The sequence below is a fragment of the Polyergus mexicanus genome, unplaced genomic scaffold, assembly GCF_030449975.1.
Source record: "Polyergus mexicanus isolate NDT 795.1 unplaced genomic scaffold, iyPolMexi1.0 SCAF_7, whole genome shotgun sequence".
Lineage (NCBI taxonomy): Eukaryota > Metazoa > Arthropoda > Insecta > Hymenoptera > Formicidae > Polyergus > Polyergus mexicanus.
In genome coordinates, this window is record NW_027223327.1 from 747,312 (window position 1) to 769,890 (window position 22,579).

Genomic DNA, 22,579 nt, shown 5'->3' on the forward strand with positions numbered 1-22,579 from the left:
AAAAAATAATAATATGACAACAATTAAAAAATTAAAGCAAAAACGAAATAAACGTGAAAAAGAACACAACTAAAATGCAAATAAATTGTTGTGCAATAGAAACCGATCGCGATAACGTTCTTTTTCTTATCTTCTCTCAAATAAGAGAGAGATACAACTATATCAAGAAGTTTATAAAACCAATTAAACAAAACAATATATAAATAATATAAATACACATTTATATGGAAGCAATTCGGTGTTTTTTTTTTTTTTAGATATCGCGTAAATAAAAATGTGATAGATCAAAATGGAGCGAAGCTCAACCATAGACCTCTGGCAATATATCTGCCGAAGGCATTATTTCTAATGTATCCGGGTAAGAGTACGCTATAATAACGTCGAAAACAGCCAATCGAACACATAATGCTTGCATAAAGTTAAAATTAGTGATATATAAGACGGTGTATATGAGCGCGTGAGTAAGGAATAAAAATATTGTTACAAAAATAATGCAGAACGCTTACCACATAATAAATTACAACTTTTTCTTTTTACGTTTTTTTCCTTTTTCTCTTTTTGATCATAGACTTTCCTTTCCTCTCTTTCTTTTTCTTTCAATATATAACTTATAAATATGTATAAATATATATAACTTAAATTATGCTGAAGATATGAAAAAAAGAAAAATAATCACGGACCTTTAATGTATAAGCCATGTATAATAAAATGTAATCATTTGCTGTTAATTTAGTGTACGATAATCCTCTTTTTGTTACGCTTCTTTCTTCATTTATAACCAGCTATATAATGTTAATTGGCCATGCCCTAATCAATATAGCAAAGTCATAACTCTTTTTTTAGGATTCTAGGAAGACTATGATTAACCGTAGGCTAGAATTCAGTTTATGTCGTGTCATTTTACTCCTATCATTTATATAATTGTAGATGTCATTATGAACCTGCACAGAGCAGTAATTCTTATTATATAATATATGCGACTCTTTTTCTTTTCGAAATCAGGAACATATTCGTGTCTGTGTATGTGTGTGTATGATATATAGCAACAATTTTTCTCTCTTCTTCGAACACACGACATATTTTATGATTGATAAGTATTCTGTCTTGCACAATTTCAAATTTTATCTTTAGATTGGAGTAGAGCAGCTCGAAGCGCTCGAATTGTCTCCCCCCGCCCCCCTTGTGTGTTGTAAAATAGTGTTTGTAAAACGGCATGTTAAAAGCAAATTTGAAATTGGGAACAAATATAACATATTATTTGCGCCAACTTTGAATTATAAATAAAAGAAATGATAACTATTACAATTATAAAAGGAAATGGTACCGTAAATGTGAAATTCCACAGCACGAATACAGCGCATAAAAAAAGAAAAATCCGGTCGTACGCAAAATCAAATAATTCTATTTGAAATTATATCGGAGAGAATCTCTGTGGCACTTAAAAGGCCTTGGAAGTTTTGTATAGCAATAAAAACAGTACTGCTAAAGTAATACGCGGAAACCTATTGCATATATCCAAAATATGATCTTTTCTTCGATTACACTGTCAGTTGTAAAACTGTTTAGTGTGGATATAGTTATATGAGAGCTTCTGTTTTTAAATATTAGTTTAACAATGTAAGCAAAGTTTATCTATTACGTACAGAGTGACTATATAATTCTATACATATTAGGATATAATAAGACTTTTGAGATTGTAAAAATCATCAAAAAATCTATCACAATTACCATTTACATAACAAGTAATTCTCGTTCTTTATTATTCCTTTTTCTTTATATTATTGTTGTAATTTAAACATCAAGGCAAATAAGGGGTGAATTTCAACAGTGGCCTAAATTAGCCAAGTAGTCTTCCACAGATAAAAATATGTAAATAGAGTAAATCTATACTAAAATATTCAAGTATATATAAGGTGTGAGCGTAATATAATAATTTTGTGAGGTAAAAGACCCTCTCGTTAATGGTCATCCATTCGTTACACGCTATGAGTTTTTAATATGACTGGCAAAAATTTTTGAAACATGTGTTCTTTCTTTTATTTTAAATATCTTTTTTTTTTCATTTTATATTTAATGTGTATCATCGGAGAGACGATTGATGGCTCTCTGTATTTAGGTGTTATTGTGCTTGTGAGACACACCTTTCAGACGGCACCAATGGTAATCTCACATTGATACACTTCTAATCAATATATTTACCTAGCAACAACATCAGAGACTCTTTAAGGACACAACTTATCCTGACGATACTATTATCACAGGCATTATTTATATAACTCTGCTAACCATGACTATTAAATATTTCAGAATTAGTTTTTCTTTTGTTTTTTTTTCTTTTTTACATATAAAATTAAAACTTCTAACATTACACGAGAGATGAGTACGACTGATTAGCTTAGGTGTATGTATACGTAGGCTTCGTGCAATTTACTACAAATGTTGATGTTATATGCGCGAGCTTTAAAATAGCCTCCTAGTACTGTTCTCTTTTTGTGTTTGTCATTCGTCTGATTTTTTCTTCTTCTTTACTTGTCTCATATAAATAATGAAATCAGATATTATCGAAAATTTCCTGTATACAAACGAATCTGATAAAGCTAGTCAAGTATAAATATAAACATATATACATACATACATACGTGCATATATATATATATACATATATACACATACACAGTATATACATACATACGTGCATATATATATACACACACACACAGTATATACATATATATAATATATTTATGTATACATATATTTATATATGCATATATGAATATATGTGCTACCTAGCATTTAGTATGGCAAGATAGTATTCGTAATTAAACATTATTGTAGATAATGTAAGGTAACACAGTGTGTATGTGTGTGTGTAGCAATCTGCCAAATATCCGATTTATATATGTTGTATACACATTGCATTTTAGTTCAATCAAATCTTAAGGCTGATCATGTAAACAACCCTAAAAAATATGTATATTTCTATATATGTAGGTGTTTTATGTGGTTTTACTTTTTTTTTTCAATGGATCTCACGTTAATTATATACATAAATAGAGGTTGTTTAGCAAACTGTACGTTCTTTTTTTTTCTTTACATAGATAAAGTATCGTCCCTATGATACCGGTGGTATATGGTATTTTTATGAATCTTATATAATATATTACGCGAAATCGTTGCCTTGCATTTTGTAAAAAAATGCGCGGAAGCGATTTCTGTAATTTTATAACAAATACATTTACACGGTATGGATACATTATTCACTAGCACCACAAACCAATATAATTCACACACGCATATATGTTCATATTCATATGGTGGACCACACATATAATAAAGCATCCTGAGTAAATATTGTAACCATTATGTGTCTCGTCTAATTTTAACAATGCACAAATGGGATCTACTCGTTTTTTTTCTTTTTTCCGTAAATGTAAATATTATAATTATAATGTAAATATTATAATTATTTCCCTTTTCTTTTTATGCTCAAAGTTTATCCTCTCCTGTACGACACTTCTTATATAAGATATTAAATGTTTGATTTTCAACATACCGTAATCTATTCCTTGCATATTAACGTTGTTTTTATATTATGTTCTCAACTATCATTTTCAAACGCACAGAAAGAAATCAGGAACATGGCTCTTATTAAGCTTTGTGCCTGCTGCAATGAGGAGTATCATTTCATTCTCTCTTCTTTAGAAATACGATATGATAAGAGCAGGAAGTACTATCAACTACCTCGCAGCATGCAACATTCTTTTTTTCTTTTTTTATTTTTCTGTTAAGCGAAAAATTTTGATCCTTTTATCATGAAATTTTTATCCTGTGTGTGTGCTACGAGCTTATTAGTTACTTATAGAAGCTCTTAAAGGAAAACCTTTTAAACATAATCTCTGTACTTATATATGCATCTTGAAGCATCAGTTAGGACTAAGAAGACAAACATTCTTGATTAATAAAAAATCAAGACGAGAGAACGTCTTGTTTCGAGCACAAATCGAATCAGCGCGCAAAAAGTGCTCGTCGGAGACTAGAATAATTTGATTTATAAACATACTTAAAATACTGACATATGTCAAAAATGATGTACAACAACCAATTTTGACGGAAGGCCATTGTAAATTGCTTTCGCTACTACAAACGACCCAACTGACTGGTTGGTCGATTATAGCTTACCGCTCCTCCTTTTCTTTCTTTCTCTCAATAAACTGGTTTCACTTAGTTAATTTAATTTACTTTGGCAGTTTACCAAAATGCAAATTGCTAAGTTACTATTATACTGTTTGGTCGGAGACGTACATTATCTTTCTGCTTTTTTTTTTGTTTTCAATATTGTTACTTTCATAAAACGGGGACGCATTATATTTTTACAACTATTAAAGCTGCATGCTGCACTTGTTTCTATTGCTTCAATAGGCCCAAAATTGGAACGTAATGCCTTGGGCATGCCTTTCCCATTCTTCGTTGAGAGCAGTTTTTAAAAAAATTTCCATTTGCAGAAGAAAATTACAACATACTTACTCGTCTGATGCCACTTCACAATATATAAAGAGTGTTTAATACAAGGACATGATGGTTGTTTTTGGCCAATGTTACAATATATCCTTCCGAAGTTATTTTCAAGCCGCAACATCGAGACACCTATAACATACAATATTATATTATCGGAACATGCAGATATTGTTGTAAAATTTTTTTTATATTGTTACATCTATAAATATATTTCAATAAGACAATAAATAAAACAAAATGTGAAATGTGATATAAATTATTCAAATATTAATTTTATATTATTTATCAAGCATCTCTCTTTACATATCTGATGGACCAGTACAAGAATACATTATTACTGGCATACCCAAATAATATATTTAAAAAATGTATATGTATATAATATGTCTTAAATCGATAAAATATATAGTGTGCTCTAACCTTTACATATGGACATTCAAATTCTGAGATTAAAGAGCCAGCTCTGGAGAAAACAGCTACATGGAAACGATTACCATGTGAATCTCCAATTAATACATCTCCTGCATCGCTAATATCAATCCCGTTCGGGAAGTTTGTTACATTCTCACAGCCAATGCGACGCAGGAATTTACCCTCTTCATTAAATACCACGACACAATGTCCCTTGAAGTCGCAAACAAAATATTCTTTGCCTAAAGATTGGGTTATAAAGAATTATATATTATATACATCTCTATACGTGCGTTATTTAAACTTTTATAGACAAAAATTTATTAAGGCAAAAGGAAAAAAATGATACCTACCACTGATTGCGATATCACTTGGTTCTCTCATATAGTCACTGCAATCAAACCATCTCAAAAGATCTCCTGTATCACTGATTACGAACACAGTTGGCGACACACTGTCAACAGCCACGATATGTCCTTGGCTGGTAACAGCTAGGCCAGCTACGATATCGATGTAACGAATAGCGATCTTCTTAATGAAGTGACCGTTCTTTGTAAATATTTGCATCCGAGATCGTTCATTTCCACGATCACATACAACAAATTTGCCATTATTTCTCATAACAGCTACTTTCCTGGGATACCACAATTGTCCTTCCTCTTTACCAGGAACACCGAATTGAAATTTGAAGGTACCAGTCTTATCAAAAATCTGGAATTAATGTGTAAGTTATATAATTTAGTGTAACATTTATGCAGCTTTTCCTTATAAAGAGATAGTTATCGTTTCTATATATTTTATAAGGCAACTACCTGAATCCTATGATTATTCGTATCTGCAACAATAATATCTTCATCAGTTCCCAGACAAAATCCATGAGGCGAATTAAACTGCCCTTTACTGGGTCCTAATTGTCCAAACTTGCTTCGGATATGCATAGGCGTCAATTTCGTATTTTGAGACCTCGGGTGAGCAGGGTAATTCCCTGTCCCTGATCCAGTTACATTGGCAACGGTATTTCCTACTACTACAGGCATGTTATGTATAGAATCACTTATTAAGTCATCTAAAAATAAAATATCGATATTAATAAAAACAAATACAATAATTTAAAACCATTTTCTTATTTTTGTAACTGTTATTTATGAAGAAAATTTATTTCTTTTTTTAGCAATATCAATCATATAGAGATTAGAAAAATCTTACCAGCACCCTGTGAAAGTATCGGCGAAGTAGAAGAGGACAATGGTTGAAATCCTCCATTTAATAAACTATTGGCAGCCAAAGGACCCAGATTTGGAGTGTCTACAATAGCTGGCGAAGGTCCACGCCCCAATACTAATCCACCACCACCATTAATAGTAGCATTTCCAAGATCTGTATTGTTGAAATAAATTTGTTAGATGCATTATAATAATGTGACACAATGGAAATAATATAATTCATATATAATACATTTAGAAAATTTTTCAATGTATGCAATAAAATAAGATTTTTAATTTTATAAAGAGAACAGAAGTAACGTGTAAATAAAAAATATGATTAATAGCAATTAAATATCAATTAAATATTAAGCAGCAATAGCATTAATATATATTGTACATAAAATGTGTGTACAAAACTGAAAAATATAGACTGTAATAATTCTAGTATATCTGTTCCCTAAAAAATTGTAGCATTACATTTGGAGGAGATAAGAGAGAAGTTTGCTGCAGCGCAGAAACGTGCTGCAGCAAACTCATAAATTTTTTAACATTGTATTCTTTACCTTGATTACCAAGAGTATTTCCTAATTTTGCAAGAGCTTGTAAATTATTCATGGCATGGCTTGTTGAACTTAGGTCCCCAGTAAATAAGTCTACCAAAGAAAAGGACGGAGTTGGACTAGGGTTCGAGCTAGATCCAACTACACCAGTGTCACCCACCATCTCTACCTTCTCCGCTAAACTGGCCAGTTGTTGTAGATTGTATTCTTGGATACTAGTCAGTCCATGGATAGGAACTGTACCTGGTGGAAGAGGTACGGGTGGTGGAGGTGGCGGAATATTTTGAGGACTCGAAGTTGGCGGTATAACAAATGAGGGTTCACCTTCAAAAGAGGATTGCATTGATGTGGGAAGTGAAATAGGAGAGCTTGTGCTGATAGAACTTGGACAACCCATTGAAGTGGTATGAACAATTTGCTGATTTGTAGAGACACCCGATACCGTTGAAATTGGCTCAGGAAGAGTTTTCACTTCCAGTGTGCTTTCAGTACGAAATTTTCCAAATACCTCCTGTAATAATACCACACATGTGAATTTGTGAGACATTAATTTAATTTGAGCAAGTGTACAATAATAATTATATATGTTTACCTTTACAGTATTCTCAAATTGATTATAATCCGTTTGAAATTCGATAGAGAATGTTACATTGTGTTTTGGTGTATTTTTAATTAAATTCATCAGTTGAGCTCTTACAATACGACGAAGAGCCAAAATCTCCACTGCGTCACCATGTTCTAGGAGTCTTGAAGTGAAACGACAAGCATCCTCTATTTTTTCTACTATCTTTTCAACGCTATAACAAAGTTTGAATGAAATTTATCTTATTCATTTTATTGAAATATGTTAAATAAATATTATGCTTTCTGTCTTAATTTGTTAATAAAACATAGACAATTATGGAATATGCATATACCTGTGAAAAGTATCCATGATTTCAAGTTCTCTGTCCGAATGTAATTTCTCAAGGTCGGTTAACGCATTATCTTTACATTTCTCCAATATAGCCTTATAACTTTGAAAAGTCTCTATAATTAAATCTTTTGCTTGGTCATGTTGTATTTGCAACTCGCTGAGGGCATTCTCCAATTGTACTGAAACCTGATCGCATTCAACGATTTTTGCTTTACTCTCAGTCATCAAATTGACTAACTCTTCCTTTTGCCGTGGTTCTACATCTGTCAGTCGTTCATATTGATGCTCTGGTGCTTTGTGCTCCACAAGCAAACATTCATTGCAAATAGGTTCCTAATCATACAATTTAATTTTATACTTGTAAGATTCTATTAATATCAGAATTAAACTATGAGATAATTATTCCAAGAACAAAAAATAGTGCAAATATGTAAAGATAAAAATATAAAAGTTGTTAAATCAATTATTAATTCTTCTCATACAATGAATTTTTTTCCTTATTAAAATATTTAATGCCTTTTCTACAATCAGTAATTTGGAAATTATTTAAGAATACAGTCAATGTCTCAATTCTTTTTCTATATGTGTGTACAGAATAAAATATACAACTATATAAATTATAATTTGCAATTCCGTATATGTGTGTATATTTAAAAATATTGTGTGTTAATATTTATACAAAAATTTAATTTAAAAAAAAAAACTCATTAATATAGAATTTTTAATTTAAACTGCAATGCATTAACATCATTACTATCCTAAATATTTAAATATTTCAACGATAGAAAATTTATGTTTGACAATTTCTTGAGATTATATTAGTAGAGCAATATTTACGCAATATATTGAATTTTTATCGGAAAAATATTCACTTCCCACACATACCTGACACGTATGACAATAGAATTTCATATTTTCAGCGGGATGGGATTCGCAAAATATTGGCTTATGTATCGGAATAGCTTCGTTGGATTGCTTCAAGTCTTCAAAGGCAACTACTTTATGGTGCTCGAAGCAACGCATAAACTGATGCGCCGTATTGCAATTTGGACACAGGAAATTGGCGCAATCCGAACAACGCGCCACGGCGCTCTCTTTGGCCTTGCAGGAGGTACATAGTACTGCCATGTTCTCGATAGCGGACATGTCCAATATATTGGTAAGAACATAGTCGCATGTGAGCGACGCGGCGCCCTTAGAACTAACGGAAGTCTCTTGATGGCATACGGGACAGCTTATGATGGAGCCGACTTTGGAATCCCCGGCCTCGTCCATGAGAAGCTTGTCCAAACAAGTTTCGCAGAACACGTGGAGGCAGGAGAGAACCCTGGGCGAGCACAGCTTGCTCGTACACAAGGCGCAACCCTGATCATTGGCCTCGCCGTTACCGCACGTTATCTCCTCCAGGGCATCGCCGGGGTTGCCACTGTTGTAGCCGCCGACGGAGTTACGCTCGCCGAATATATCGCCACCGTCGATCTCCTCGGTGCCAGCCCCGGGTGCGATGCCGCCGTTCGTGGTCGGCGGTACCGTGGCGGCCCCGGACGGAACGGCCACCGTGGACGATGCCATCCTGCGATCTCGTCGACGGAACGATTAAGAAGGAGGGAGGGAGCGATGTCCCGACGTCCTCCGACCGTGCTTGTCTCCGGTACACGCGGATTCGGATCGTCGCGAGAATTCTTCTTCTCCTCTCTTTTTTTCCCCCCCCCCCTACTTTTTCTCGCCTCTGCACGCTTCTGTTGGTCGAGAACGAGAGCGAACGAGAGCGAATGAGAGGGATGGCGAAGATTCTCTATCTCTAGGATCTTTTCTCACGAGACGCGCGATGCTTGAAACATCGTACTGTCGTGCTCGCGCTCGCCACGCGCGAGAAACAAAACACGGGACGATTGACCGGCTGGTCCTCCACCTCCTCGTCGCTCGTCGCGCGCCAAGAAGGCAGGATGTCGCGCGAATCGCGAAACGGGCCGCGCCAAGAGCGTATACTCGGAAAAAAAGAATCTCTTTCTATCTTGCGCGAGCTTGGTCGCGTATACGTATACGTGTGTGTGTATATATATATATATATATATATATATGTGTGTGTGTGTGTGTGTGTGTATGTACGTGTGCGCGACTAACGGTTGTTCGTCTCGTATATAACGCGCAATTTCTTACTTCGAGATTGCGTCCTTCCTCAACGAGGACCACGAAAATCGCGCAGTCGGAATAGCAGCTGATCGCGCGCGTACATTTATTTACATCACAGTACCAATCACGCGCTCCGTCGCCGTCCTCGTTGTCGTCCTCGTCCTCCTCTTCCTCGTCGTCGCGTATCGTCGCGTTGTGGTTGCACTAAAACTTCCCGATCGTCGACTTGTCGTTCGACACTGCGGCTCGTGTATCGGGAACACTCTTAAACATTATTAGCCTCGACGTACGTTGCGCGGGATCCTTTTCTTTCACGATCCTTGACGGTGATGATTATAAATTATCTCTTGCTATCAACGCGCCTCATCCGCGAATATTTCGCAGTCCTTCATACGTGGAACAAACGAATAAATCATTCGAACCGAGAAGAGCTCGTCCCCTCGATGCGGGAACCTTTGGGTAGTCGATACTGAGATAAGAAACGCGAATAACTAATAATTGCTCGCGCATGCGCGCTTATACGACGCGACAGCCAATCAACGTCGCTTCTCTTTGAATATTCGAGAGATTTTGACGCTATCGGACTATGCATTGAAGTTTTGAAATTTGAAATTTTAGCTTCTTTTGTTTCGATCTTTAGTCTTCAATTTTTAACGCGTTATCTGATACGGACTTTACGCAAGTCTCTAGGCTTTAAATCTTAGTTCCTTTTATCTAGAGTCCTATAATGATCGGAGAAGCGACAATGGCATTCCGTTTGCTGATTGGCTGACAGCTACGGGCCCGTTTCACTTAACGACCGCAACGCTCACGGTATTATTTTATCTTTGTGTTCACCGAAAGTTAAACAAAGACAGACGGTGCTCGCGAGCGTTGCGGTCGTTAAGTGGAACGCGTCCTATGTTGGCACGTAGTGAATCGTGCAAACTAATGGCATTAAAACCGGCGTACCGTAAGTGAGAAAAAAGCATATTTGTAATGTTATTTAAAAAAAAAAAAAACATTTTAAATATCTCCGAAACATTTTTAAGACATTTTAGATTACAGATGGACACCTGCGGGCCCAATATGGCGATCATGGGAAGCATGGAGGGGGTAACGATGTCGCTTCTCTGATTATGGCTGCGGTCGGGAAGACGCTAGAAATGCTTCGAAGCGTTTGATTGACCAATCAGGACAAAGAGAGTAAAGATTTCTTTATTCTGACATAGGACTATATAGTACTCTACTTTCATCCTCTAGCCCTAGCCGAATTTAGTAACTTGCTATCGTTTTCGGTATCGTTAACTAGCGACAGCCGATGACAAGGATCTAGTGAAATTTTTTTATGAGCTGAAAATTTTTATTTAAATACTCAATAATATTGTAAAAAAAAGTTTTTATGGAATCATTGCGCCGCAAAAAAATCTATTACTCTTTACATCACCCTCATTATTTTTACTAGTTCTTGGCCGGAATGATCTGATCATATCCTAGATCAGAAAGAAGAAAGAAAAAGATGTATATTATTAGAAATATGACGTATATTTGAGAAAAAGAGAGAGAGAGAGAGAGAGAGAGATCAATATCGAGTCTTATAAAAAGATCGATTCCAGAGGCGAGTTTTTCTCGCGGGCAAATGTTAAATTGTCTGACGGCCATTTTCTTCTCATCGTCCTGTCTCACATACATGGTATGTATGCACGTGTGACGTGTTACGTATGAATTAGCACACACACACACTCACACTCGTGATACACATTTACGGACATACTTCATTTTCGCGCGATTCCTATCAGCTGACGTTGCTGCACACGGTACAGGTGTACCAATACGACGTTGAGGCCTGAGGAGTACACGCGCGAAACGGGACCACGGTACAGCAGAGGGGAATTGAAACTTTGTACGATCATCCGCATAACCTCAACGTCATCGGAGACGATTAATCAACGCCGAATGAACTTGGGAGTCGCGCTGAACCTGGGCCATCGCCTTCTGTAAAAGGTATGCGGGTTTAATTCTATCGACTATCGTCTGCAAACGGTAACGGACGACAATTTGCACGACGTGTCCTCTCGAAAGACGCGTTTTAACGGGTGTTTTCCTCGCGATACTAGCCTCCGAGCACATACAAAAATCTGAACACCGAAGGAATAGTAGAAAGCATAAAGCAGATATCAAGGAAGCACGAAAGGCAAGACGGATATCATTCCAGATGGAAAGATAAGTCATGAATGCATTAAAATGATTCCTCATTTTAATGCATTCATGACTTATCTTTTTTTCTAATTTTTGCACTCTTGAACACTCTTGAGCTATATTTAAAACTTTTACGTTAAAAGACAAATGCGCGCGTGTGTTTTGATATAGAATGTATCGAATAATTAGCATTTGCAATTATATTCTTTATTATTTGAATTATTTCGCCTTTATTTGTTTAAAAATTAGTAGTATACATATTTGTTTTACTATCTAATAAAGTGATAAATTCCTAAAGATTGAAAAGATAATTATGTCAACTTTGGTTGGTAAGTAGAAAAGCTATCTATATACATTTACAGATGTCTTTGACATTTCAACAAATTATATTAGATGCCAAAAAATTGGTCATTCGAATTTCGGACCATGAAAATACAGCAGATACTCTGATAAGCGAAGTAGAGGCAGTATGTGGACAAATTGATAACATGAAACAGGTAAATATTATTTTTGTTATATGTTATGAAAAACAGCATATATTATATATACCTTATTCTGTTATATATTTCTAATATCGATTTTTATGTTTGCAGTATCAAGAGGAAGTAGAAATTTTAAATACAGAAGCTAAACAAAGGCCGCATCTGCAATTAATTGCTGGGATCCAAAGGGAAAATAAACATTTGCGAGAAATACAGGCAGAAAATAAAGAATTGAGAAACGCATTAGAAGACAACCAACACGCACTCGAGCTCATAATGTCCAAATATCGACAACAAATTGCCTCTTTATTACATCTCAACAAAACCGATTTTTCATCCTTGTACAATTCAAAATATGCCAACGTAAGTTTACAAATAAATTTACTAGTTTAAGATATAAATTACAGTGCAAAATGCAATGTTTCCTTTATATACTTTTTATACAGATAATAACCAGTCAAGCTGAAAAAATTAATGAAATGGCAGCTGTAATGAAAACAGCCGCTGCCTTAGACGAGGAAAATGAATTAAAGGAAAAGGAAGCATTTCATTCTTTGAAAGAGGAGAACAATACGCTTCGAGAAATAATAAATATTGCAAATAAATATGATTCCTTAAACAAAGAATGTTCTGTAGAAAACAAAATTGTTCAAACGGATTTACAATCAATAGATTAAAGAAATTTGCTCCTAGATCATTTGATCCTTTTTATAAGAAGTTGACAGTATTTATTTCACACACAAAATTTCATGATATATATTACTATTAGATAAAATCTATTATAGGCAAGAAGTGTATGTGTGCAAGTTGTAGTATGTATATATATATATCTCTATTAAACATTTGTAATAAATTGTATAATCCATTTGAAACTATATTTAATTTCTTTTACAATTTAAAATTGAGATTATTTTTATTGTGCGATTTTTAATTATATACATTCCTTCATGTTTTATAAAATGCTTTATTCCTTAAAAAAAAAATATATATATATATATATATATATTAGGAATTCTTATTTTACCTTTTTATCTTCTATTGAAGAGAAAGTTTGGCATGTGCCTGTTGTTTGACGCGGCAAATTTTTCTATTGGGACGTCGCAAATTTCTCCCAAAGAACCGTTTTCTTTTTTTGTTATTTTTTTAAAGAAAGATCCAGTAAGTTATAAGGGCTGAAATTGAGAATAGTGTGAAAAAAATGTTTGAAAAGAAGAACGAGCTAGAATTTATTGCGGTTTTACCGTTAGGAATGTAGTTTCGGAATATCTTTTCGAATTTACATTATTACATGCAAGATGTTATAACAGTATACAACGAGCGATTTTGAGAATTGCTTTTAATGAAAATATTTTGATCAGTATCGATCGCAATGTATATCTATTATTCGTGTGTTCAATATATAGATAAAAAATAAATTTCATAAAATGCATAATATAGTATAAAATATGTTTACATAGATATAAAATCTGTTTTAGCTCGTGTTCCTACTTTGATAAGTCTTATCTATGTGGTAGGAACAAAAAGATAAAGAAAATTATATGGCGATCATGTGGTCATGTATATTGTTGCGAATTTTTACGTTTTTTCAACTAAAGAATATTTATGAACTTTCCGAATATTATGAGCCACATTTTCTCATTTTTTATTAATGTCTTTATTAATAATAAATTTGTTTTCTTCAAGACATTAATTCTTTTAATAGCGAAGATTTTACTAGTGTTTTCGCATTTTTTTTAACGCTTATATTGTCTCTTTAATTTTATCTGAAAAAAATACGCAATAAAAAAAACTATAAATTATTTTCATACCCACACTTAAATGTGGCAATTGACCTTAAAGTCACCATTGAGGTTGCAAAGGTAATTCTGTTCGTATTGTATTGTGTTCGTATTTTGTTTTTCCGATGAAATAGAAAATTTTATGGCATATTCAATGAATACAGCGCTTTTTTGCTTTTTTTAAGATACCGAAATTCTGAACATTTAGCGCGCCAAGTTAGTTAATTATTCGAAGATCAATGAATAAAGATTATATATATGTCGCTAGAAACGTAATCCCATATGCAGAAAATCAATCACGATTTTCTAAATTTGTGAAAATATTTTCGGGAACAACAATTTTCTGATTCGAGAAAATAAAGATATAAGACCATCTCATAAAGAATAAGAAACTGTATCGATTTGTTTCCAAAAGATAAGAGACTGATTATAAAAAACATACACTTTGCATCTACATGTGTGTGTATGAATATTTAATAATAGAGAAAGACTGAGTGAAAACTCGTGATATTATTTAATTTTGTTTTATATAATTTCTTTATCGTATTATTATATTTATGTTACTGTCTCCGAAAGAGAGAGAGAGAGAGAAAGTGACACGTCTAATAGTGAAAATATTCATATTTTACTTTATTTTTCAAATTTTTATGAGTATAATTGCAACAGACCTATCCCATAAATACATGCCTTTTGAAAATCCTTTCAGGAAATGAATTTAATGAAGATTGAGAAACACGCATATATGACGTTTCTAGTCTATTATTATAATATGCAATTGTGAAAAGAAATTGAGTACAATCTGATACATTAACCGTGTCCGATGCATTCGCATTTACAAGGATCGATTTTTTTTTGTTCAAGTGCGATATTTTTAATTATACAGTTAATTAGATATGCTTTTTAAATATTATGAAGAAATTTGATAATTGAACGTAACATATTGTACACATATACATTAAATATTAATACATCCGACTGCACACATTTTTAGAATGCATATATTGTATATAGCGTAGGGGAACCTGTGAGTGTATGTGTGTGTATGGTGCGTGGGGCCCCGATGTCGACCCGATCTAGGGAGCGGGATAGCGTAGTAACTTTAAACCGGCCCCGAATTGCAGTCTGCGGTTCCGTTTATATAGCTACAGGGTGTTCCACTTCTACTCTAATAATTATATATTAATATTCACGCAAAAATGTCATGCACAACTACGTGTCGATTTTCTGCTGGTCAGACACAAATAATGGAGAATCGTCTCTTTCTAATATGGAGATCTTTACTGTTACTATCTTTTTCTAATTGACGTGTTAGATATATATAAATTGTCAAGACAATTTTGAAAATTTCATTTTATTTTTTTTTTTTTTACAATAGGTATGACGAAAGCAATACAAATATTATGTAGATCATATTTAGATAAGATATGTTGAGTAACATTCCTTAGCGATTCTGTGAAATCTGTTAAGGATAATTTTTTTTTTTTTTTTTTTTTTTTTTTTAAAGTTCTCCAATCTTATGTTTGCTTAATATAGATTTTATGTCCCAACAAAACAATTGAAGATAAAATATATCAGGTTTCGAAATACATTAGGTTTTAAAATTATTCTCCAACAAGAGCTTTACAAGATTTATTCAAGGTTTATTTCCTTTTTTTCGCAGACAACTTGTAATTGCAGACTCCCTAAGGTGACGGCTGGAAAAAGATTACACGAGTAAGAACACGCCTTGGGAAAAAAAAAAAAAAAAAAAATGCGTTAAACATTTTTATCTTATACAAAATAATCGAAAAGACGAAGGCAAACATTTCTATATCGACAATTAATAATGACGAACGTTGTTGCGAAAATCAATAGAGAAATAAAGAAGCGAAAAAAAAACGCGGTTTTTGCTTATGCATTTTTTTTCTCGTCACAGTGGGACACCCTGTATAACGGACGTGCACATTCACGCTTGTTCACTTACGTGTACATGTACACGGGAAAAGTGACTTACACACGTATATGCGAACGGGGGGCCAGTGAGCGGTTCACGCACAATTCACTACGCATCTATGCGTTCTTTTTCGAGTCCTCATTGGACAACCCTATCCACCAAGGTCAACCTCCCACCCCTCTCTTTCTCTCTATCTTTCTTCTTTCTCTCTCACACTCTCTATTTCCCCTCAGCTTTTTTTTTTTAATACTTCTTCTCGGATGCGATAGAAGGGTTTTTATAGCGATGTGTCGTTGGAATTCTGACAATGACCGGCTAGCATTTCCTGCTCTATCTAACAGCGCGGCACCTGTTACAGCCGCTGCGCTTTTTCGATCCGATTGACGATCATCGATTTTCTGCTTCTGCTTTCTTCTTCTACGGATTTGTATCCCTACTCAGACAGCATTACTTTTTCTCCCCCTCCCTCTTTCTCCTCTCTCTGCCTTCGTTCTCTTCTCTAAATTAATTTATAATCCTCCTTTTACCAGACATGAAAATTTTATATCTCAATATGAAAATTTTATTACGAAAGCTTTCTGAAAATTAATAATTCAAGATTCTCTGTTTCATCGAAACTTTACAAAATCATTTCATATAATACAAACATATCAAGTTGCCTAATATATTATATTAGATACGTCACGCACACAAAATCGCTTTTGCTTTTGCGATAAAGATTTCTAAAAGGAGGAGAGATGTATAAAAATCAATCCGCAAACAAATTAAATTAATTTTCTATTTTTATTTCAAAATAAAAATAAGCATATCGTATATTCATCTAAAAATTAATAAAATAATATGAAATATAATAGAGAGAGAGAGAGAGCTTTTTGAGAATTGAATTTTATCCTAGAGTTTTTCAACTTTCGAGCCGACCGTGGCAACGCTCTTAAGACAATTCCCTCTGGAGAAGAATCCTGTCGGGAGTCGTTGCTCCGCATCGCTCGGCCGAAAAAGTCGTTGAACGAGAGCGCCCGGTGCATCGACCACGGGGTTGTCGAACGGGCGGAAGCCCGCAAATAGAAACCAGTTTCTCCTTGATCGCGAGCTCTCCTTTTTTTTTTATTAGATTCTTTTACCGCGAAAGTGTTACAAGGTCGTATGCTGAAATTGCACACGTAACCGGGATCATCCTTCCGCGAATTTGCATTCCCCGTAAGGAGAGCCGACGCGAAAATCGGACATCGTATTTCGCAAAAATACCCTTTTCCACGACTATTTCGATACATTAAACTTTAAGGGCAAAATAAAATTCTGACAATGGGTCTTAATTATTGATTTATGAGATATATGTGATTATTGATATTAGGGCAGTTTTATGACCGGATGCGATAATCGAATTTGGAAATGAAACTGACGTTGCTACGTCCAAGTGTATAAATGTTTGACAGTCCAAACGTTACATGTTTTTTCCAATGTAAAGTCGACATATTTGTACAAATTATCGAAAATTGACTAAGAAAATATCGACGTTTGTTTAATGATTCATCTAGAAGTTGTTACCGCAATGTCAATGCATGTGCAGTGTAAGAATTTTCGGCGGACAAAAGCGATATAGCTATTGGGAATTATTTGGAAAATGTAAACAAAGTTTATCTTGATTCGCTACCCCGCTTCGTGTTTCGGTACGATAACAACTTCCTCTATTGATACATGAAAGAAAAGATCAGAGATCAAAGGCTGAAGGGAAGAACTTCTGCTCAACTAATTCACACGCAGTTGCAACAAATATATATACAACATATATATATATATATATATATATATATATATATATATACATATGTTGCATAAATATATGCTTAAATATACGCCCTTTATAACCGGATACACATATATTATACAATATACATATTTTCTCCTTCTTCTTCCTGGGAAAAACATGAATCTATATTTTTCAATATAAATTAATTGCGGGCTCGGGTCCTATATTCTTTATATTCTCATCCTAATATCGCATATAGCTTAATGTATCAAAATTTAATAATTTATTTGCAAAGAGATATTGCACATTATTGTTTCTGATAACGCGATTCTAAATATTAAACGTAAGCAGTCGCGAACGTATATTTGAGTTTGTAGGAGCATTTTTTTCGTTGCCTAAACTCGCGTTGGCGAAGACGGAGAAGGAGCGGCAGCCGGTCGCGAGCGAATAGGTCGGGAAAAATCACACGCGCGTATACGCGTATACATACGCGTGTGTGGACGCACGCGCGTGCGTGCGCGCGCGCGCGCGCAGCCAGCCGCGCTGGCGTAGATGCAGTTTTAGGAAATCACGCACATATACACGTGGCAACATCGCCGCCGCGGGCTAACATTCCACGTGATCCAGGACCGGTTTGCGGGTTGCCGACCCACTAACACTCGCCTAATGCAGATAAACCCACGCCCTATATGTGGGGTACACACGTCGCTTATTTTTTATTGCGACCCGGGCCCGAGCTGCGTTGCCGCGAGTGAGCTCGCGAGGCGCTTCACCGATTTTCAAAGTCGAAAAAAAAAAAAATAAAATAACTCGTTGGCCTAAAATTATATGCGGCTTGTATGTGAGAGAATAAGAAAGAGAAAGAGAGAGAGAGAGAGAGAGAGAGGGGTCGGGGGAGAGCTGGTTGGTCTTGACGCGCCACTTGGCGATGCCAGGTTTCGATTAATAACGCAAGAAACTATCTATCGACTTTGATAATTATATGACGGAAAACGCTAATGCATTTATAATTTGCGTGAAGATTTAAACGATACGGCTAATTATTTTCCAAATGTCATCTCGACTTTCTTTTTTATAGGTAGACGTATTTGGCGCGATACGCTCTATCGCGTCTCTCCTGATTACTACAAATTTGTTATCAAATCTTGGAGAGATATACAAAGATATCTTCTAAGCCCTTTTGTTTTTTTGTTTTTTTTTTGTGAGCAGTGCGCAATTATGTATACTTACAGTTGTCATTGAATTATATACGATACCGAAATTAAATTATTAAATTATCAAACAATCACGTCACGTTTGATTGATTATTTGTAATTAGTAAATCATTTTTTAATTATTCGAAAGTTTTAATATTAATATTGATAATATCGGTATTTTATTATATTATTAAGTATGTAAATTATTATATAGTATTAACACAAGTTGATTACCGCGGTGAACGAGATTAACTTTCGAAAGATTTTCGACATCATTTCTCTCAAGTGCGGGGTGTGTCTTTCTTTCCCCTTTCTCTCTAAAAATTATATAATAATAATTTTACAATATATTCTTAGAAAATGCTATTTCCCTTGCTCAGGGACACACATGCTTGATACAGCTGTTCGTACCTGCTGTTTCATCTAATCCAAATTATAAGTGGCATCTAGGGGATCTGCCAGCTTGAAAATATCAGGGTCCGGCAAACGGTGAATGCTTTTTTACCACAACATTTTGTCTTGCTAGTAGACTTTTTTCGAGACATCCCTTTTCATGCGCATTTCACTTCTAAATTCGCCTCTAAAGGCTCGGGATACGATACATTCTATCGCACTTATAGAGAGCGCTACAAGTACATTATATGTATTGTATAATCTATATATAAATATATCTTATATATTTATATATATATATAAGAAAGTTATCTTTATCATATATTTTTTCTCGTATTGCGTTGTAGAATTACATTTCGAAAAGACAGTCGGAGGTTTGTTTTTACGTGTGCGTAATATATCGATTGTCTTTATGCTATCTCGCTAATGATTTACCGAAATGCGATAATGCGACGATATTGTATAATCGTCAAATTGACATACGTCATTTACATTTTCTAGAATGTCTGCAGTTTTGTGTCAGGAAACTACTCGTGTTTATTCTGATTCATCGTATCGTGCCGTTAAACTTGACATCAGAGTTTGTACAAGAAAGGCGCGATTTTACTTAAGGATTCGATGGATTTAACCGCAGGATATGTCTTTCGTGACCGGATGATTGGCGGAAGTCGGTGAGTGCAGATTGAATGCCGTTGCTATAAGATTTCTAACTTTGACGTGATTATCTTGCGACAGGAAGCGGGTATATTTAAAATTACAATATATAGCGATAATTTAACTATTTTCATCAGTCGCTTTCCCACTTACGATTATAATTTCATGAGATGTCGTTAAGCGATTAAAAATGAGAGGATTTATTTGAATTTCAGGAATGCAAATTGATAAATAAAATTTTGTCCCGTGTTTATATTATATATATCCATAAATAAAAGTTTATTAAACAAGTTCAACTTTTTGCATCGAAAACTAAAATAAAATTTCTTTTCCCTTACGACAATAATTGTCGTTTAACAATAAAACTCTAATGAAATAAATACTCAGGATAATCAATACATTTTAAACATATTCAGATATTTTACGTTCATTACATACTTGAGATGCCAAATGTGTGTAATTATATTCTATGGAAATACTATAGTTACTATAGTTTATTAAAATTCTATATCGCGTGATTTAATCGCAGGGAGGCGGAGTCGAGCGTTGAATTTTTTTTTTCTCGAAATCGATTTATATATAGCACTTTTGCACGGCCCACATTTCTCCCGGAAGGGGAATTCCCATCTCGCGTTCTGCATTTTTGCACAACGTGAGGTCGACCTACATAACACCTGTTATAGCACGCCGGTAAATAGGGTATTACGGTCAGTGGTTATGGTCAGTATCGAAAGGCGTCGAAAGGCAGAACGAATCCGAACGGATATACATATATACACTAGAAAAATAGAGAATGAAAGAAAAAGAAAGAGACGGCCTAATACTCTTTCAGTCGTAAGGAATAATTGCACTTGACACTCGCAGGGGTGCGGTATTTCTGCCGAGGGTGCCTATGCCACCAGACGAAGGGTATACCTTTTCCATTGTGTCGGCGACAATGTATCAGCAGGTAGCTGATCATCGATCGGGGACCGCGCGGTCGGTCAATGGCCTTGCAACGCGCCCGGCAAAGGGCGAGGCCGCCTTGTTACGTCCGTGAATAGTCCGGGGTACAGTCGCATGCGTTAATAGGTCTACGGTAAGTTTACGATCGACGAGATCAATATTTCTCCCCTCGAATAATTGAAAAGATTAATCTCTTTCTCTCTCTCTCTCTCTCTCTCTCTCGTTTGCATAAAATCGATTTGATCGTTTGACGCGATCGGGAAAAACGCAAAGAATCCACGCGTCGTATTCTGACGTACCGCGTACTATTAATGTATCCGATTGTACGGGATTGTCGGTGTTTACGTTCGTATATATGCATGCGTATTTATGCATGTATCGCGCGTGCTGGACATTGAACGTGTGGAGGAGCCGGGAACATCGCACACGCATCTCTCCATGCTCCTCGCCTACGAAAAAGAAGGAAGAAAGGAAGAAAGAAAGAAAGAAAGAAAGAGAGAGAGATGGAGAGAGAACATCCGAAAAGCCAACTGCGCGATACCAAGCAGCTTCGGGGCTTATGAGGAACCTGTTTTCCTTTATACGATTTCCACCTCGTCCTTTCTCGCTCGCTGGCGTAACACCGTAACGAAGGGAGAGTCTTCTCTTTCACGAGAGAGAGAGAGAGAGAGAGATGTGCTCGAGGAGAAAAAATTTCTCGTCCCCTTTCCATTTTGATCGAGACTGTCGACTTTTGTGTCGATCAAAAATCCGATTCCTCCGAATCGGAGACGCGTACTCGAGGAAGATTTTATCCATCGATTCTGAAAATGTGCTAACAATCTTCGCGCTAACAAACTTATATATTAACGCAACCTCCCTTCAGATTAACGTGCTTATTATAAGCGATTATATGAATTTTTGTATAGTTTGGAGATTGTGCAAGAATATGAAATAAAACGCGCGTGAATGAAGGTCAGTGATAAAAGAAGAAACGCAGGTAATTTTTTTCGCAGAAAGAAAATCTTTACTTTATCGTAACTTTCGATGTGTATTAAGTTATTTAATTTATAAGTAATCTGAACCAAGCGTTGCATCTCTGAACCAAGAGAATATTTTTCGTCTCTTATTATAAAAAAGAATAGCAAAGTCTAGGGCAAGCCTCATACTTGCCCAAACTCTTCTCTATCTAATTTAGTTTGAAAGTGGGGATAAGGCGCTATCGCGCCAACAACTTTGGCGTCTGTTAATTGGTTCGAACCGAACCAACGCAAACTTCTATCCGGGCAAAAGTCACGTTTTTGACCTCCCCGAAAAAGATGTTTGTGCAATGATATTACAGCGCGATAAAGTCTATATAAACCGAAGTCTATTAGTTGCATAGTCAGTATTGTTTTCGTATTGCTCGCAAATTGTGTCCCGTTTTGTATCATCGATATCATTTGACGACATCACTTTCGTAAAGTCTTTTCAAGGGTGTGATTGATCCTTCTCGGAAAATTTAATCAAAGGTATTGTCCTCTACTTATTTTATTTAGAAAGAATATTAAC

General features: G+C 35.1%; 2 protein-coding genes across 3 annotated transcripts; one reads left to right on the plus strand and one right to left on the minus strand.

Annotated features, from left to right (window-relative positions):
- Positions 1-261: 261 nt before the first annotated feature.
- On the minus strand, positions 262-10,182 carry LOC138935191 (B-box type zinc finger protein ncl-1). Its single transcript, XM_070299618.1, has 9 exons — positions 8,496-10,182; positions 7,612-7,943; positions 7,287-7,491; positions 6,698-7,205; positions 6,136-6,306; positions 5,742-5,995; positions 5,283-5,640; positions 4,939-5,171; positions 262-4,647 (listed from the first exon to the last, which is right to left on the minus strand). The coding sequence occupies exons 1-9, from the start codon at positions 9,180-9,182 to the stop codon at positions 4,543-4,545; spliced, it is 2,853 nt and encodes a 950-aa protein (XP_070155719.1). The 5' UTR covers positions 9,183-10,182; the 3' UTR covers positions 262-4,542.
- Positions 10,183-11,399: 1,217 nt separating this feature from the next.
- Positions 11,400-13,314, plus strand: LOC138934623 (FGFR1 oncogene partner 2 homolog). 2 transcript variants are annotated; one of them, XM_070298577.1, is made up of 5 exons: positions 11,400-11,415; positions 11,522-11,726; positions 12,284-12,418; positions 12,515-12,766; positions 12,850-13,309. In XM_070298577.1, the coding sequence occupies exons 3-5, from the start codon at positions 12,284-12,286 to the stop codon at positions 13,078-13,080; spliced, it is 618 nt and encodes a 205-aa protein (XP_070154678.1). In that variant the 5' UTR covers positions 11,400-11,415; positions 11,522-11,726; the 3' UTR covers positions 13,081-13,309. The 2 variants fall into 2 exon arrangements, with proteins under 2 accessions (XP_070154678.1, XP_070154679.1); XM_070298578.1 differs by lacking the exons at positions 11,400-11,415; positions 11,522-11,726 and adding an exon at positions 12,220-12,250 and having other exon boundaries at positions 12,315-12,418; positions 12,850-13,314.
- Positions 13,315-22,579: the final 9,265 nt, after the last annotated feature.

Coding starts and splice junctions, on each gene's coding strand:
- LOC138935191 (XM_070299618.1), bottom strand. CDS start 9,182: ATGGCATCGTCCACGGTGGCCGTTCCGTCCGGGGCCGCCACGGTACCG. Junction 5,996..6,135: donor GATACTTTCACAGGGTGCTG/GTAAGATTTTTC, acceptor TTTTATTTTTAG/ATGACTTAATAAGTGATTCT. Junction 5,172..5,282: donor AAGTGATATCGCAATCAGTG/GTAGGTATCATT, acceptor CCCAATCTTTAG/GCAAAGAATATTTTGTTTGC.
- LOC138934623 (XM_070298577.1), top strand. CDS start 12,284: ATGTCTTTGACATTTCAACAAATTATATTAGATGCCAAAAAATTGGTC. Junction 12,419..12,514: donor AAATTGATAACATGAAACAG/GTAAATATTATT, acceptor TTATGTTTGCAG/TATCAAGAGGAAGTAGAAAT. Junction 12,767..12,849: donor ACAATTCAAAATATGCCAAC/GTAAGTTTACAA, acceptor CTTTTTATACAG/ATAATAACCAGTCAAGCTGA.